This window comes from Solanum verrucosum, unplaced genomic scaffold (genome assembly GCF_900185275.1).
Source record: "Solanum verrucosum unplaced genomic scaffold, falcon-dt-bn FXZP01000060.1, whole genome shotgun sequence".
Taxonomy (NCBI): domain Eukaryota; kingdom Viridiplantae; phylum Streptophyta; class Magnoliopsida; order Solanales; family Solanaceae; genus Solanum; species Solanum verrucosum.
The window spans coordinates 3643338-3659619 of record NW_026020129.1 but is presented as its reverse complement, the minus strand read 5'-3'; the positions used below and the strand labels follow the sequence as shown (position 1 = coordinate 3659619).

At 32.7% G+C, this 16282-nt stretch overlaps 3 protein-coding genes across 6 annotated transcripts in view; 2 read left to right on the top strand and 1 right to left on the bottom strand.

Moving 5' to 3' along the window:
• The window catches only part of LOC125826461 (60S ribosomal protein L13-1), a 196701-nt gene that overhangs the window by 5190 nt on the left and 175229 nt on the right, over positions 1-16282 (top strand). Inside the window, exon 1 of one of the 2 annotated variants that reach the window (XM_049505797.1) lies at positions 1983-1993. The exons of the other annotated variant lie outside the window; for it this stretch is intronic. The gene's annotated coding sequence lies outside the window, so the exon portion shown is untranslated. Of the gene's footprint in view, positions 1-1982; positions 1994-16282 lie in introns of those variants that run through there. 2 annotated transcript variants of the gene reach the window in all.
• LOC125826463 (heavy metal-associated isoprenylated plant protein 30-like) lies at positions 4449-5970 on the top strand. Its single transcript, XM_049505799.1, has 3 exons — positions 4449-4692; positions 4804-4879; positions 5638-5970. Exons 1-3 carry the CDS (start codon positions 4549-4551, stop codon positions 5958-5960), a joined length of 543 nt encoding a protein of 180 aa, XP_049361756.1. The 5' UTR covers positions 4449-4548; the 3' UTR covers positions 5961-5970.
• LOC125826447 (probable methyltransferase PMT21) lies at positions 7941-12444 on the bottom strand. 3 transcript variants are annotated; one of them, XM_049505779.1, is made up of 8 exons: positions 12422-12444; positions 10831-11124; positions 10600-10748; positions 10303-10498; positions 9633-9843; positions 8822-9494; positions 8635-8712; positions 7941-8518 (listed from the first exon to the last, which is right to left on the bottom strand). In XM_049505779.1, exons 2-8 carry the CDS (start codon positions 11095-11097, stop codon positions 8299-8301), a joined length of 1794 nt encoding a protein of 597 aa, XP_049361736.1. In that variant the 5' UTR covers positions 11098-11124; positions 12422-12444; the 3' UTR covers positions 7941-8298. The 3 variants fall into 3 exon arrangements, with proteins under 3 accessions (XP_049361736.1, XP_049361735.1, XP_049361734.1); XM_049505778.1 differs by lacking the exon at positions 12422-12444 and adding an exon at positions 12084-12215; XM_049505777.1 differs by lacking the exon at positions 12422-12444 and adding an exon at positions 11280-11455.

The window sequence follows — 16282 nt, the reverse complement described above, 5'->3', positions numbered from 1 at the left end:
TCAGATTATGAGGTGGAGCTCTCAAGTAATTACATGTAGAGGCGGGCATAGCGGACTGAATTAGCTTGGCTGCAAGCGTTGGCCTCCCTGAACCTCTGGAATAAGAACCTTGAAAGTTACCCGAGTTCTTGGCCCTTTTAGCCAATGTCTTAGCCTGATCGTCTCGCCTCACCCCCTGTACTTTCTTAACATAGTCATTTACCTCATTAAAGCTCATCTCTGCATAACTTATATGAACAGATAATACTTGTAACTCAGAATTTAGCCCCCTAATAAATAACCGGATCTTTTCCTCTTCAGTAGTCACTAATTGAGTAACATATCTAGACAAAGCATGAAACTTGGTCTCATAAGCAGCCACAGACATACCACCTTGCTCCAAAGCCATGAGCTCTTCCTTCTTGCGATCCCTAAAAGTCCTAGGCATATACTTCTCTAGAAACAGAGCATGAAATTGGGTCCAAGTAAGTTGAGGTAAAGTAGAAGATCTGCATTCCATATACGTTTTCCACCACTGCTTGGCCTCACCTTGAAGTTGAAAAGTCACGAACTCAACCTCATGCCGATGGATAATTCCCAACTTATGAAGCCTCTCATAGCAGTCTAAGATAAACTCATAAGCATCCTCACTCTCAGAACCAAGAAATACATGAGGCTTTAGCTTCAAAAACTTGATCAACATTTCTTACTTATTACCAGTCATAACATAACCCAACAGAGGACGGAAGAAAACATCATTACCTCCAGTCCCGCCCACCTTGGGCGCAATGCTAGCAACAGGGGGGTAGCGGGAGCTTGAGCAGAAGGAAGCACTCCAGGACCAACCAACCCTTTCAGGAATGACATGATCTGTCGAGTTAACACTGGGTCTATGGGAGGAACATCAGTAGTCTCAGCCTGCACCTCTTCCTCTTGTCCAACCTCCTTAACATTTTCAACCTCAATATTATTTTCTATCTCTTCATGATGCACATGAGCCCCCTCATTTTAGGGAACATTTTCGACCAGTACCTCATCTCTAGCAGGTTCCACTCTTTCTCGACCTCTACCCCTACCTCGACCGCAACCTCTCGCTGCAGATTTCTCAGCTGGAGCATTGACGGAAGCTATGGGCCTGACTTCGTTAAATCTAGTGTTAACCATCTGCGGAAAGAAGAATGAAGGAGGTTAGATACCAATTTGAATAGCCAGATACCAATTGGAATCAGGTCATAGCACGAAAGGAGACAAGAGAAAACACAAAGATTTCTTAAAGTCCTATAGCCTCTTGAAAAAAAGTAAAGGTGTCTCCGTACCGTTCCGCAAGACTCTACTAGACTCATTTTTATACATCGAGATCAACGAACCTAGGCTCTAATACCAACTTTGTCACGACCCAGACCGTCGTGATTGGCCGCCACACTAACCCTCCGGTGGGAGAACCACTACTACAACCCAAACCAAGCAACTAGACCAAAAACTAAAGCATTTAAGAATATGGAAACATGAATAATAGCCAAAATTGAAGTTCCCATAAACTTCCAAAAGATCTAACAACTAACAATGCGGAAAATACACTTAAAACCTAAAAGTCAATGTACCAAACATCTAAAGTTCAACAAGAAGGGTCACAACCCCAAACTAATGAACAAATCAATTAACTAGAAAGTCTAAGTCCGAAATGTGGACATAGACGAAAGGAGAACTCATGGCAGCCTAGAAAAACTGGCTCACCCTAGAATTGGAACGATAATCACTAATCTTCTAAACAAGGTCTCTCAATAGCCGCCTGAAGATGCCCTGTACTCAACAAATATAAGAGCAAGTGCAGTATGAGTACACAACTACAATGTACTGGTAGGATCACACGACTATCCTACTAAGTGTAACATAAGCAAGTTAATACAACATTAGAAACATGCAACATACCGAACATATACAATATCAATTATCACATGCTCAACAATATACATTTATAACAAGTCATTAGTCCTCTCATGAAACCCAAACCCAAACTGTTAGCATACCGAAACGTGGTACCCGATCCAATGTTTATGTCGGAACGTGGCAATCGATCTCATAATTATGCCGGAACGTGGCAACCAATTCAAGTTAGTATACCGGAATGTGACAGCCGATCCTTTCAACACACCACAATCACAATCACAAGTACATTCTCATTAATCATACGATCAAGAAGTGATTCATGGCATATAGTTATTCATCTATCTCATTTACAACAAGTGTGATCAATAATGCAGCATTCACATACATACATGTATCATAATGAAACAAGAACAAACATACATCACACAATCATAGAATCACAACCATCACATGCCTCGAAACAAGCTTGAAACCCTAAGAAACTTTATCATTCCCTTTTCGAAGTCGTTCCGCTTGTTCTTAGTCTACAAACAATCAATATAATACAGGAATGAATAAACAATCACTAATTACCCTGATTACTAACAATTCTAACAAATCCTAGATCAATACATGATCCCAATTATCCAATTTAGGGATGTTTCCACCATAGATTATAGATCAAAACCCTCCCTCATCGATATTTACCCATTAGATTACGTTCTACGGATCGAAAAATGAATTCGGAGAGTCAAAACCTTACCTTTAGCCTCAAGAATGGTGAAAACGGTCAAGAACTCGTATGGGGTCGTCTCCTAGCTCTCAAAGTCAAAAATTGCAGAGCAAAATATTTTTGAGGTTTAATTACGACTTTAAGTCGCGTCTGGCCCGCCACAGCGGCCCCGTCAAAGCGGGTTGCACGAAACAGTGAGCTATTTTAATAATTTCAACACTCTCATTTCACAAAACACCTTTAACCTACGACGCTCAAAAAATACCGCTCACGCTAAAATCGATTTCGGAAGTTCTACTTGCCCGAATTCAATTCCGTAAAGTCGTACAGATTTCTTAACGACTTATCTAACTACTCATGTAATCAAAATCATAAATAGATCACCCAATTGCTACCGGATTTCTCTAGACTTCAATGACTTTGATTTCATCCAAATCTGGACTAGGTTGGGAAATTCCAAGTTACTACGAAAAAGTTTTCCGGCCCAAAAAATTTTCCCGTTGGATTTTCTATAACGACGGAACCCAGTCATTACAAGAATGTAATTAACTCTTAACACTATGAGATTGGTGTAAAATCTAAAATAAATAAATAAAATTTGTCACCTCAAATTTAAAGATCATTAAAATATTCGTCTAAAAGATTTATGCAATAGTTTAATTAGAAATTCTATGATGCTTTGCAGAAAATGGGCATACAAATGCGGTCGAATCTTCATAAAATCTATACTATGATTTAATTTTTCAAAATCATGTTACTTTTTTAACATTACTTAAAATATAAATATTAACATAGATAAATTCTGTGGCTAAACAAAACAATTCCTTTACTAATCTTATTTAGCAATAATTATCTTTTTAATTTTTTTTTCAATTATGAGCAATTTAGAAACGAATTAAGTTTGTAGCTAATTCTAATTCCTTAGCCCAATGGTAGAAACTAGAAAATATCAGGTGATGCTTCCATAGTGATACTTCAAAACATGTTTGATGATGGATATACTGTATATGAATATATTTGGTAAGGGCAGAGTCAGAAAATTGCATTGTATATATAAGGTTATAATTACGTTATATATATGATAGACATTAAATTATCGTTTCTTCTGTATGTGTTTATTTTTTTATATTTTAAACTTCTGAGTGAAAATTATGATTTTGCCAGTGTGTTTCGTACGGAGTTTTATTAAAAGAAGATGGTGACAGAGAGTTCCTTTCTTCACCCCCTAAGAAAGGAGATATTTAGAGAATATTTGGTTATGCTTTGCATCAAAACATGTCAATTTGTGTTTGTTTAAGCCCATCCATCTCCTTATATTCCCTCATCTCCTTTAAAATTATTTTAGTATTGTCAGCAGCTTATAGCCATATAGGCTTAATCCACTTTTCAGGTTTTCATCCACCAAAATTAATTATATTTCATCAATTCAATCTGACCTTTCTGTAATAACATCGTTTGTTCAATAATTTTTTTACTATTATAACAAAATACTAACATAACATGAAAGATCGTTTCCAGGAAAAAATGAATGTTATTGTAAAATACTGTTATAGAGAGATCTGATTGTAGTCAAATTGATACCATTATGCCTTCCTAATGGGATATATACTTTTACTATTTTATTTTTATTCTTTTTTCCAAAAGGAAAAAAACAGATAATGTATTTATAATCTCTGCGTGAATGAGAAAGTGGAGGCAATTAATAAATTAATTTGAAATATTATTATATTACAAACTAGCAGTGTAATTTGTTGGTTTACTAGAATCTATTTGCCATGAGATTGGAACTTAAGAAAAAAAATATGCCTTGCTGTGTTGGAGGAATATTTTTATATTATAAATGGTGATAAAACCAAGCTTCCTAATAACTATAAAACTATATTTTCTTCCTCTCCCTTCTCCTTATAAGTTTGTATAATTTTGCTACCTAGATATTATATATTCAAACTACATATATACATATTCACAAAATGGTTAACTTACTAGAGAAAATATTTGGCTCTTTTGTCTCAGCCATAACTAGTTATTGTGTTTTTCAATATCATCATCCTCATCATCAACAAGGCACCAACAAACACAAAATGACTAAGGCTACTAGACCACTTTCTTTACAGGTTTTAAATCAATTTATTTTTAAAAAAATTTAGCTTTAATTTCTTATAAATCACAATATATAGATATTTTATTTATGTATTCTTGATTTTTGTTAATTTTGTTATGTACAGACAGTGGAACTCAAAGTAAGGATGTGTTGTAGTGGATGTGAGAGAGTTATTAAAGATGCTGTCTACAAGCTTAGAGGTACAATTAAATAAAAATGATCATCGATGGATAGATGGATGTAGCTCATGCTAACTAACGCTCACTCCGTTTCTATTTGATTGTCTGATTTTGATTGGATATGAAATTTAAGAAAGCAAAGAAGAAATTGAAGTTTATGGCCTTAAGCTAAAGACATGTAGTATATACCAAATGTCCTTCAAGTTTGGAGTGTTAAGCATATGTCACGTGGAAAAAATTAAAATTAAAGAGTTGTCAAATAAAGGAAAGAGACATTTTTTTAAAGGGACTAAAAAGGAAAGATAAACGATTTGAGACGGAAAGGGTAATTAATTATAGTGAAACCCTTCTAGAATCCTCTCTCCATGGTGGCCTATTTATATAACACGTTTGACTTGACATAAAGTTTAAGAAATAAAGAAATACTTTTGAATTTGTGGTCTAAAACAATCGTAGACATTTGTGTGCTATCTATAATTCATTTTATTAAGGATAAAAGAGAAATTTCAAAGTTCAGTTATTTTTAATTAGAAAGGTGTGACATTCTTTTTGACACGGACTCAAAAGCAAAATGCATCACATAAATTGAGACAAAGAAAAATAACATGATTTATCTCAACATTCTTTTTAACAGCTCTAGCAAAATATAATTATAAAGACTAGAGAATAACATAACATAACATAAAAGATCCCGCGATTTCACAAAAAAAAAAAAGCCATGATTGTTATAGATGAAAAATGACTGTTACGAAGAAGTCTGACTATATATATACATACAGGAGTAGAATCGGTATCGGTAGAGCTAGAGATGGAGAAAGTAACAGTGGTGGGATATGTGGATCGAAATAGGGTGCTAAAAGCAGTGCGGAGGCATGGGAAGCGGGCGGAATTTTGGCCATACCCAAATCCCCCACTATATTTCACATCATCAAATAACTACTTCAAAGACATGAATAGTGAATATAGAGATAGTTACAATTACTGGCGCCATGGTTATAATGTTGCGGACAAACATGGCAATCTTCATGTTACTCATCGAGGTGATGACAAAGTTAGTAACCTCTTTAACGATGATAATGTCAATGCATGTTGTATCATGTGATCGATCGATCAACGATCAATCGATATAATATAATGAAGTATAGGATATGATGTGTATTGTGTAACGTAAGGCAATATGTATGTATACCTACTATATATGTAATGCAACTAGTTGTTAATTAACTATTTTCTCAGTTTAAATTTATGTGATATATTTTTTCTTTTAGTTAGTTCTAAAGAGAATGATTTTTTTTTTATTTGACAAATATATAATGATACATCGATATTTTTTAACTTTATGTTTAATCAAACGACATATCATAAATTAAAATGGAGGGAGTATAGTTTATTCACGTGCGTTCCCTTTCAACCCTTCAGTTGATAAGCTGACGCAAAAAACAACAATGACTGGGCATTATCCCATTAAGGGCAGCTGGTCCACTTGTGGACGTTCGATTCTTCGATTGATTTTACAAAATGTTGACTTAGTTTTTGAATATTGAAAAAATGTGCATCGAATATCGAACTAAATTTATTTTTTGGTTCAAACTTTTTCAATTTCAATTCGATATATTTATAACGATTTTTTTAAAAGAATCAAAGTATAAGAAAAATTCTTATACTTTAAGACCAAACTATTTATTTGTTTTTAAAATAAAATAAAAAATTCCCAGAAAACATTTTTTATAGACCAAACCTACATATGGTTCACTTACAAAAAAAAATGTTTATAGACCAAACATACATTAATTAGATGCAGCCATTTTCATATTAAATGCAATTTCGTTTTTTTCGTTGAAAATTATGAATTAATTTATGGCAACTAAAGAATAAAGAGAGTAACAAAAATGGACCTAAATCAAAGTTAAATATAATTTAGACTTTAATTTTTGTTAAAAATTTAATCAGTAAAAAATAAAAAAATCAGTTTTTCGGTGCACTGAAGAACCGTGAACCTTACCCTGAACACCGAATAAAAAAAATAAAAGTTTGAATTAAAATGCCAAAATCAAATCGAAGAACGGAATTAGTTCGATCCGGTCCATGTCTATTAGCCTACAACTGCCTTTTCTGAGTGGGCTAGCCCAATAAACAAAGAGCTGGCCCAAAACTAGGGGTGGTGTCTCACAAATATGTAGTCTTTAATTTTGTACTTCAGTATTTAAAATAATAATTAAACGATCAAAATATTACTAACATCAAAATAACAAATAATTTTTCATAAGGCATAAGTTTATTTTTTGTGCATAATATTCACAAGTTATATATTATAAATGGAATAACAAGTAATATTACTTCGGGGTCTCAAGAGTCAAGTCTCATCAAACTAAGGTCATTTGCACAAAATGAATACAATTGAGCTAGGAGTACTATTTAATATTGTTCTTCAGATTTAGTATTTGTACAAAAAATAGCTTTTTAAAATTTTAATTAAAAAATTCTGAAATAATAATTTTAAAGTTGCGTGATAGAGATAGTAAAGCGACATTGGCCACTATTTCATGCAAGTCATGACAGATCGATATGACTTTCTATATTCAATTATGTTATCTTGTTGAATTATTCACAAATTATATTGGATGGTCGTAATTTTAAAGCTGCAAATAAAACGGAGAAAAAACTACATTTCAAAATATTAGCATGCAAATCACGACAAATCGATGTTTGATAACTCATAAATTGTTGTATTGTCAAAATATCACGTTTTCATTCATAAACACAATATGTTTGACACTGAATAACAAATATAGATATAAAAAGTCACTAAAATTCCAAACGAAGATAAAATACAAACTCATAATTTCGAGAGTACGAGTTTAGTGTAAATAACCTTAAAAGTCGAACCAACAAGAAGAGGCAAAGATGCCAAATCTGGACACTGCTGAACCGGAAGAGATTGCTCAGGATGAGTGAAATTGGGTTCCGAATAAAAAAAAAAACAGAGCGAGCGGGGAAGGCAAAAGCTATGACATTGAAATCCGCTTCAAGGTAAGCCCCACCCATTTGTAGTTCAACTTCAAACCTCCAACAATAAAAGAAATGTTTGAATGTTGACCATTTCATTCATGAGAAATTGACAATCAATTAGATACATAAAAAAGGAGGCTGTAATGTTTGTTACTTTTTCAACAACTCTAAGAAAATACATGAAAGAAAATTACAAAGAATATTATAGCATGAAATGAAACTAAGAGACTACTAGCACAAGACATTGTTGTTATTTTTTTGGACTAAATTTCTTCAAAATCAAAATCTCAATTTCTCATAATCTATAGAAACAAATAAATTTCTCTTTGAGGTCTGGAGTTTTTCTCCTATGGGTTGGTGGTATTGTAAATATATGGACTCCTCTTATCCAAAGAGATATAATCACAACTTTGTATAGTGTTTCACCATCTTTATAATGAACTCTCCTTTGAATACCAAAGCTTCTTTTGGCAAATCAGTATCTTCTCGTTCTGGCCACTATATTCTGTGTCTTCTTCGCGACAGCTCCATCTCATGCCCTTAGCCATAGGGGCAACAACATCTATGAAGTAACTAGATTCCCGGATAATTGCATATCCATTGGGTCGCAAAATACGATCCATTTCTAGCATAACATACTTCATTTCACATCTGTAAGATGCACATAACTAATGTCAGGGTAGTCTCTTTAGTTTCGCTTAGAAATGAGAACGGTACTTATTAAACGATGGAGTGGGGTTAAGCTTTAAAGGCGAAAATGTTCTTACCTATGACTTTCAGCAGTGAAGAGATTGTCAACATGAAGGAGATCATACGTTCGAGGATAGGTTGAAAAGGCCTCACACCTATAGAACAACAAACAAAGAGGTTAACTAAAAAGTGGATATCACATAACTTATAAAATGAATCAACTCTGAAGTTTAGGTATCAATCTTGCAAGTAGATCAAAATTACCAGTCATGAAACATTCCGATAAGACCTCTGTCGTAGACCACGGGGAGTGTATTGGCAGCATAAGAGGAGACCACATTCATGACCCAAAGTGGATCCTCAACCAGAGCAGCAGCGAAACCTCCATACAAGGTGTTCATGTCCATTACATTCCTGACCTTTTCAGTTCCAATAGCAGGGAGCAACTTCTTGTAGTGCTTTGCTCGCACCTTCCACTTACTATCGTCGTGCTTGAAGGCACCCTCGCTACCTCCACGAATATCAGAAACACGTTCTGGGGCGACATGCAACCTTTCTGGCCATTTGGCTAGGGCATTCAACTTAACTTTCCTAGTAGCTGGAGGCACAACTACACAAGGTCGGAGAGGAGTGTACCACGCGGAATCAGGTTCAGTACCATCATCACATTTTGGTGGGTAGTTATCAGCGTTATCAAGTTTCTTATAGCAGCTATTGTCCGTCAACTTCTGCCACACGGCAATGTCATCCTTCTTGTTAAATAATTTGAAGCACATGGAAGTTAGCAAATCTTGCAACTTCTCGTAATCTGATCTCTGCTCCTCAATGGTGGTGTTCCATCCTCTCCAACGGTTCTCATAGTTCACTGGTGGGCCAGAAAGGACCCAGAAACCTCCAGGACGCAGTATACGATGTACTTCAAGAAGGTAAACTCCACCTGCCAACAGTGAGGACTGATTAGAAAAGCAGCCTAATAAAGCATTTCCATTTTCTAGTCTTATTGCAGAATTGGGGATCTCACTCTGCATACAATCAAGACAAGCATAATAACTTTTTTCCTAACTATGCTGCTTACCAAATTCAGTCCATGGAATTAGGCATCTTGAGCAATGAGCCATGTCAAAAGAGTTTGAAGGGAAAGGAAGACGCTGTGTCGAAATAATGCCCAGAACTGCAGGAATTCCACGTTCCAGAGCAAACTGAACTTGAGCTTCATGATTATCTCTTGGAGCAAGAGAGACTGTCAGAATTCCACGATCTAGTAGATCGCCTCCCCAGCTTGCCACCTAGATTAAGAAGAAAAAACATAAATTAAGTAGAATTTCTAGTTATATAACAACCAATCAATCATGTGGTACCTCAAAGAATCGAATTACAGATTATATATCTCAACAAAATTATGCAGGGGAGACATCAGATAATATAAAATTCTGTAATTAAGTAATTTGACAAGAAGATGTGATATTACAAACAATAATGATAAGCTAGTGGCGGTGCAGGATTTAGCAAATACATAATTATCAAAACAATATTGACCTTATGCTCAAAGATAGCTGAACATGACGATATAAATCAAGTGAATATCTTATAACAAAAGCATAATGGAAAGCAAACATGGCTATGGATGTGGAATCCTCCCTCATTTTAACTGATCGAGTATTAGTTGGTGCTCATATATCCATTAGGAGATGCAGCTTAGATATTTAAGCATTACTAACACTTTATCTTGGGTGACGATCACTCACCCCACAACCAGTATCAATGGCAGTTCGGACGGTGCCATCTTTCATTTGTGGAATCAAATCTTCCATCAGATCAACATATTTCCCAACACCATTTGGGAACATAGTACCACCACCAGGAAAGATAAACTTCTCCCCTTCTTTTACAAGCCAATGTTGATTGGATTTCTGTTTGTTAATCCAATCATATGGAACATTTCTGAAGCCAGATTGGAACAGCAAAATTAGCATAAAAACAATGCTAGGAACAAATCCAGCAACAAAACATAGACAAACAAAGATACAGAACACAAGTATTACCTGTACCAACATTCATTTTTGCTCTTTGGCCATCTTATTGGCACCTTATAGCCATCTGGTGGGGGAACCAAGCATTCCTTCCTTTCAAAATTAGGAGGGCAATGTCGTTCCATGAAAGTAAGGCGATGAAGACCGTACTTCTTCCATCTCTGCAATATCAACAACATATCATTCACATGGTCGATTACAGTTAACAAGAACTAGATTAGTCAAGAGAAAATAGTCAAATACCCTCGGATCTGTGCATGGGGTATAGTCCTGATAGTCAGCACTGCATTCAGTAAAGGAATTGCCTCTGGTTTGTAGAGAGCCAGCTGAATTCCCTATGGGAGTTTCATCCTCCCTGTTAACCTCGTTAGTTGCATATGTCTCCTTTTCAGAACAAAAAATTCCTCCAAGATAGAATGAAAACCCACAGAGCACCACAACTATTAGTGTCACTTGAATTTTCTTTGAATTTTTATTTGGTGGATATGGTTTTCCATCTTTGTGCTTCATGTTGTATCTTTTTTATTGATTACTTACCTGCATAGGAAGCAAACAACCTCGTAAATCATTTCCACCTCTTATAATCAATCCTAGCTCCTTTCAATAGATCATCAAGAACACGAAAGAATCGAAACATCACTCAAGCATATGCAAAAAGCAAAATATGATATTTACAACTAACAATACAGTACCTTTACAACTGGAAAACTCACAAGCCAAATCAAGAATAATGCATCAGCCAACACAAGTATAGGGTCTTTTCTAAAAAGGCCAATAATCTCAGTTCTTGTTGAAGCATAGGACCATTACAGATCTTACTGTCAGAATCAGGCATTTATAACTAACTATGGAACACTTTAGACTTTACAAGTCATATCATCTTTATACTTCCCACATGACACAGGGTCCCCCATAGCTTTTATCAAATTCATCTGTCCTAATGAGGGCCCTCTCCAATGCCTCTAAAATCAGCAAGATAGCAAGAACTATGAAACCAAACCAATGCATGTGGATCCAACTTGAAAGGAAGGAAACAAAAAAATCCAGCAAGAAGAATAATACCAACAAAACTTAAATGTGGACCAATCAGTTGATATTTCTCATATAAAAAATTATAGGGTTGAAACTTGAAACCACATTGGTTTAAAAAACTTAATGACATTAAGATATGGTATGTTATTTATTTCCATTATAACCTTGCCGACAAAGCATAAACAGAAGGAGAAAATATATATTAAATGCAAGAATCCCTGCAGTAGAGCTCAAAATGACAAAAAGATTCCATCTTTATAATCATTTCACTCCTCTTAAACCAAATCTTGCATAATCTCATTCATCTTGATTCATGAAAACAAAAAAAAAAACATCATTTATGATAAAATTGTAGAAACCCCATTAGTGAAAAACACCCATTTAGCATCTACAAATCAAGATTATAAACATGAAACAAGACACAATAACAGGATCTGAAAAAAGATCTGAAGACCCAAAATTACCTCTAATATTACTGTATGATACAATTATATATCAAACAAATCTTATTTCAAGAAAGATTTTTTCCTCCAGGAAAGATTATTGGGTCCAGAAATATGGACCTATAGACAGAGGAGGAGAAGAATGGAGTGAGATATATATCTGAAAACTTCACATATATGTATACAAAAATGAGAAAAGGTAGAAACAAAAAAAAACATTAATTTTGTTTAATTGTTTTTTATATAAAAATAAATAAAATAGTATGAATATGATGGTTCTTGGTTCTTTCTTTCTGGTTATTCTTCGCTAGCTGTATTTTTTTTATAAATTTTTAATTGGAATTTATTAAAATTATTACCTCTTCATGATGGTTCTTTCTGTATATCTCTGTTCCCTTTGTCTCTGTATATTATGAACAAAACAAAAAAGGATTTACTGTTTTCTCTCTTTTTTGTTTTTTTCTTAAGTGAATTCTTTTTCTGGCTGAATTCTGAATTTTGATGCAGTAAAAAAAAGAAATGAATTGTATTTTCTACCACTGAAATGATTCCCAAGCACTATTATAGCGGTGACTTCTCTTCTTTTTCTTTGATAGAAAAGAAACTTTGTTATTTCTCTGTCTCAATTTTTATACATTTGCTGACTAAGTATGAAATTTAAGAATTAAAAATAATTATATAATTATAAATTATCTTATTAAAAATATTAAAATTTAATTGAATGGACAAAGAAACGTGTTTTGCAAAAGGATGAATCAAGTTGTGATATGAGGTTAAATTAGAATTGGAGAGACGCTTGCTACGTAGTTGGAAAATTTGAAATGATCGTTTCTCGGTGTCAACCAATCTCGAACTTAGTGTATAATCATTTCATATTGAGGCAAAGAGATTCACCTGAATTTTATTTATCGAAAAGTTAAAATTAAATTTAACTGTACGGGAAAAAGAAATGCATTTTGCGAAAAGGATGAATTGAATCGTGACATGAGGTTAAATTATTGGAAATTTTGAAATGATCGTTCCATGGTGCCAACCAACCTCAAACTTAGCGTGTAGTCATTTCATATTGAGGCAAAAAGATTCACCTGAATTTCATTTATCAAAGAGTTATATTGTCCATACAAGGTTAATCTTTTATATTACTCTACTATATAAGAGGAGGGAATAGTTATTCACCACAAGTTAACATGTGTTCCAATAAAAAGAGGGAATAACCAATATATTTATAAAAAAAAATGACATATAAAAAAAAATGGAGAGAGTATTGATTTTTGAAAATGGAAAAGGACAGAACACATATAAGATTAAAAGACATATAAAAAAAAGTTGGCTTAACTCTCAAACATAAAAAGTAACATATGTTATTAAAAACTTTAATAAAAAGTACTATAATTTACAATAAATAATAACTTAAAATATCTACAAGACAACAAAAAAAAGACTAATTTTTGTACTGCTTGTGTCACATAAATTAGGATTGGGATGATTTTAAAATTTTAATTTTGGTTATACATTATAAAATAGCCGAAAAATTGAATGATATAATTTTTTTTAAAATAACCGAATGAATCGTCCTATCGATAACCCTAATGTTACTTCTACTCTGTTTATTTTTACTTAAATTTACAAAGATATACTTCATTTCTACCCTCAATCTTATCGCTACATTTATTTGCTATTTAAAATTGAAATTAAAAAGACAAATGACAAATAAGTTTCTATATTAGCTCACTTATGAGCAAAATATATTATAACAATCTTTACTAATTTTATAACAATACATAAACTATACTCCCTCCGTCCCATATTAGATGGGCACTTCCAATTTACACGGTGATTAAGAAATCATTAATAAATTGGAAGACTTCACCACTTTGCCCTTTGTTTATATCAATGCACATTGAAATGAGTTACAAAAAATACACACACAATATAGGAATGGTCATATTAATTGTAGGGGTAAAATGGAAAAAAATTAATTAATTCTATCCTAATTTAATAAGTGCTCAAATAATATGAAAAAAATATTTTTAGTAAGATTCTCTTCTAATATGGGACGGAGAGAGTAACAATATAACTTTATTAATGTTAGGCCGAGGCAGCGCCCGGGCTTTCTTTACTAGTATATAATATACATGATAAGACACAATTTCAACTTGTTAAGGACATGACTTTAAATATGAGGTTGTGAAAGGCACAAATTTGGATAGGAGATTATTAGATAGTAGTGTGTTGGTTTGTTATTCGTCCATTTTAATAGTTATAGTATTGTTCTTGTAGTTTCATGTCCTTCGATTTCTATATTATATGATTTTTTTTTAAAAAAAATTGATTATCACATATTTTGTTGTAATTTATATTCAAAATGTTTGTTATGCTTTCGCCTCTATTGAATTTTTTGCATGAATTTTCTTGAACCAAAAATTTATCAAAAATAGTCTATTTACGTTTAAGATAGAAATAAGATCAGATACCCTCTATCTTTTTCTAACCTTATTTGATGGACTATACGGAATATATAGTGATTGTTATTAGATATACATTTTGCAATAAATTGTCCATGTAATTTAATTATTCGTGAAGAAATAAGAGTCCCACCATATTAAAGTTATATTCTTGTGGTCTGTAACTAAATTAATCTAAATTCTAATTTTCATGAAGTTTAGATGGCCTTTGTGTATGCATATATCTAAAATCTGTTTATATGTATTTTTGACTCATTTATTTATGTGTCTGATAAATGTTTATAATCAAAGTAAGATTAAGATCCAATTTTATTATTATTTTTAATTTCCTTTATTGTAAAAATAGGTTCACGTGAATTTTGACTTTTGAGTTATGGCATTTTAGGTCAAAGGTGGCGGTTAGTTTATTAATTGTAAGTTTGTAACTTCCCTAGTCGGTCGCCACAAAGTTTTTCATATATATTTCTCACATAAAAGTAAATGCCAATAAATAAGTTAGATGGCATCGGACATATCGAGGGAATGGGTGATTCATCGAGCTGGAACTCTCGTCATTATAGAGAGATCAATTCCAGTCAGTATCATAGCGAAATGTGGTATTGGTTCTTTTTATGAAAAACAAATTAATCAATTAAAATATGTCACTATAACTTTTTATTATAAAAATTAGTTTCGACAAATCATAAAACTTAGATGTATTTTAATTAAAGATGATGTATATAATTAATGGAGATAATATGTTTTATGTGATTAACATATTTAAAAATGGACATTTAAGATGACGTACAATTTTTTTTTAAAATATGAACCAAAAATATCTAATATGCATATTTGTTACTTGTTCATATATTTAATTGAAACAAACTGAATAGAAATGGTTAATGTATTAAGCCACCGCGAATATATATTAAACCATCAATGAGGGCCAATTAATGAAATTAAGAGTAGAAATTAAAAATGGGAAATGTGCATTGACCCTCAAATCCGTACACTCTTTTTGGAGTAAGAATCACACAATAAAATTGGTACTTTATTTTGTTTTATCGCAATAAATTATTCAATTTATATTTTGTTTCTTACTAGATAACAAGAGTAGACAAATTCGTGCACTATTTTTCACCCAAAACTATTGTCGGCATTTTAAATTACTACTTTATATATTATATGCCGGTTTTATTTGAATTTTATCAAGTAAATAACCTATTTAGGTCATTTACAGCTCCAATTAATATTTGAGTTAAAGTTATTCATTTTATCAAATCGTATACAACTAATGTCTTTGTAATTCAAATTATAAAACATCAAATTAAAGTAATTCTATATATAGCTTTAATCCTTAAGAATAATGCAGGCAATTATAGTTCTATTGATTGGGATTTGAGAAATAAAACTCAATTTAATTTGTTTTAGTTCGCTTTAATTTACTTTTTGGGGTTATTTTTGGGTTTTGTTTCGAAAGAATTACTCCATCTGTCCCTAATTATTTGTCCACTTTTGAATTGACACACCTATTAAGAAATCAATTAATGACATAGTTTTTATCCCTATTAATTATGAAGTGGATGAAAAATTATGTATTTTTCAAAGTAATTAGTCATTTAATTGAGGATATAAAAAAAATGTCCTTTCTTGATTTGTCAAAATGGACAAGTAATTAGGGACAACTATAAATGAAAAAGTGGACAAGTAATTAGGGACATAGGAAGTATTTTTACTAATAATCGATATAATTTTTATGACAATATAGTAATTAAT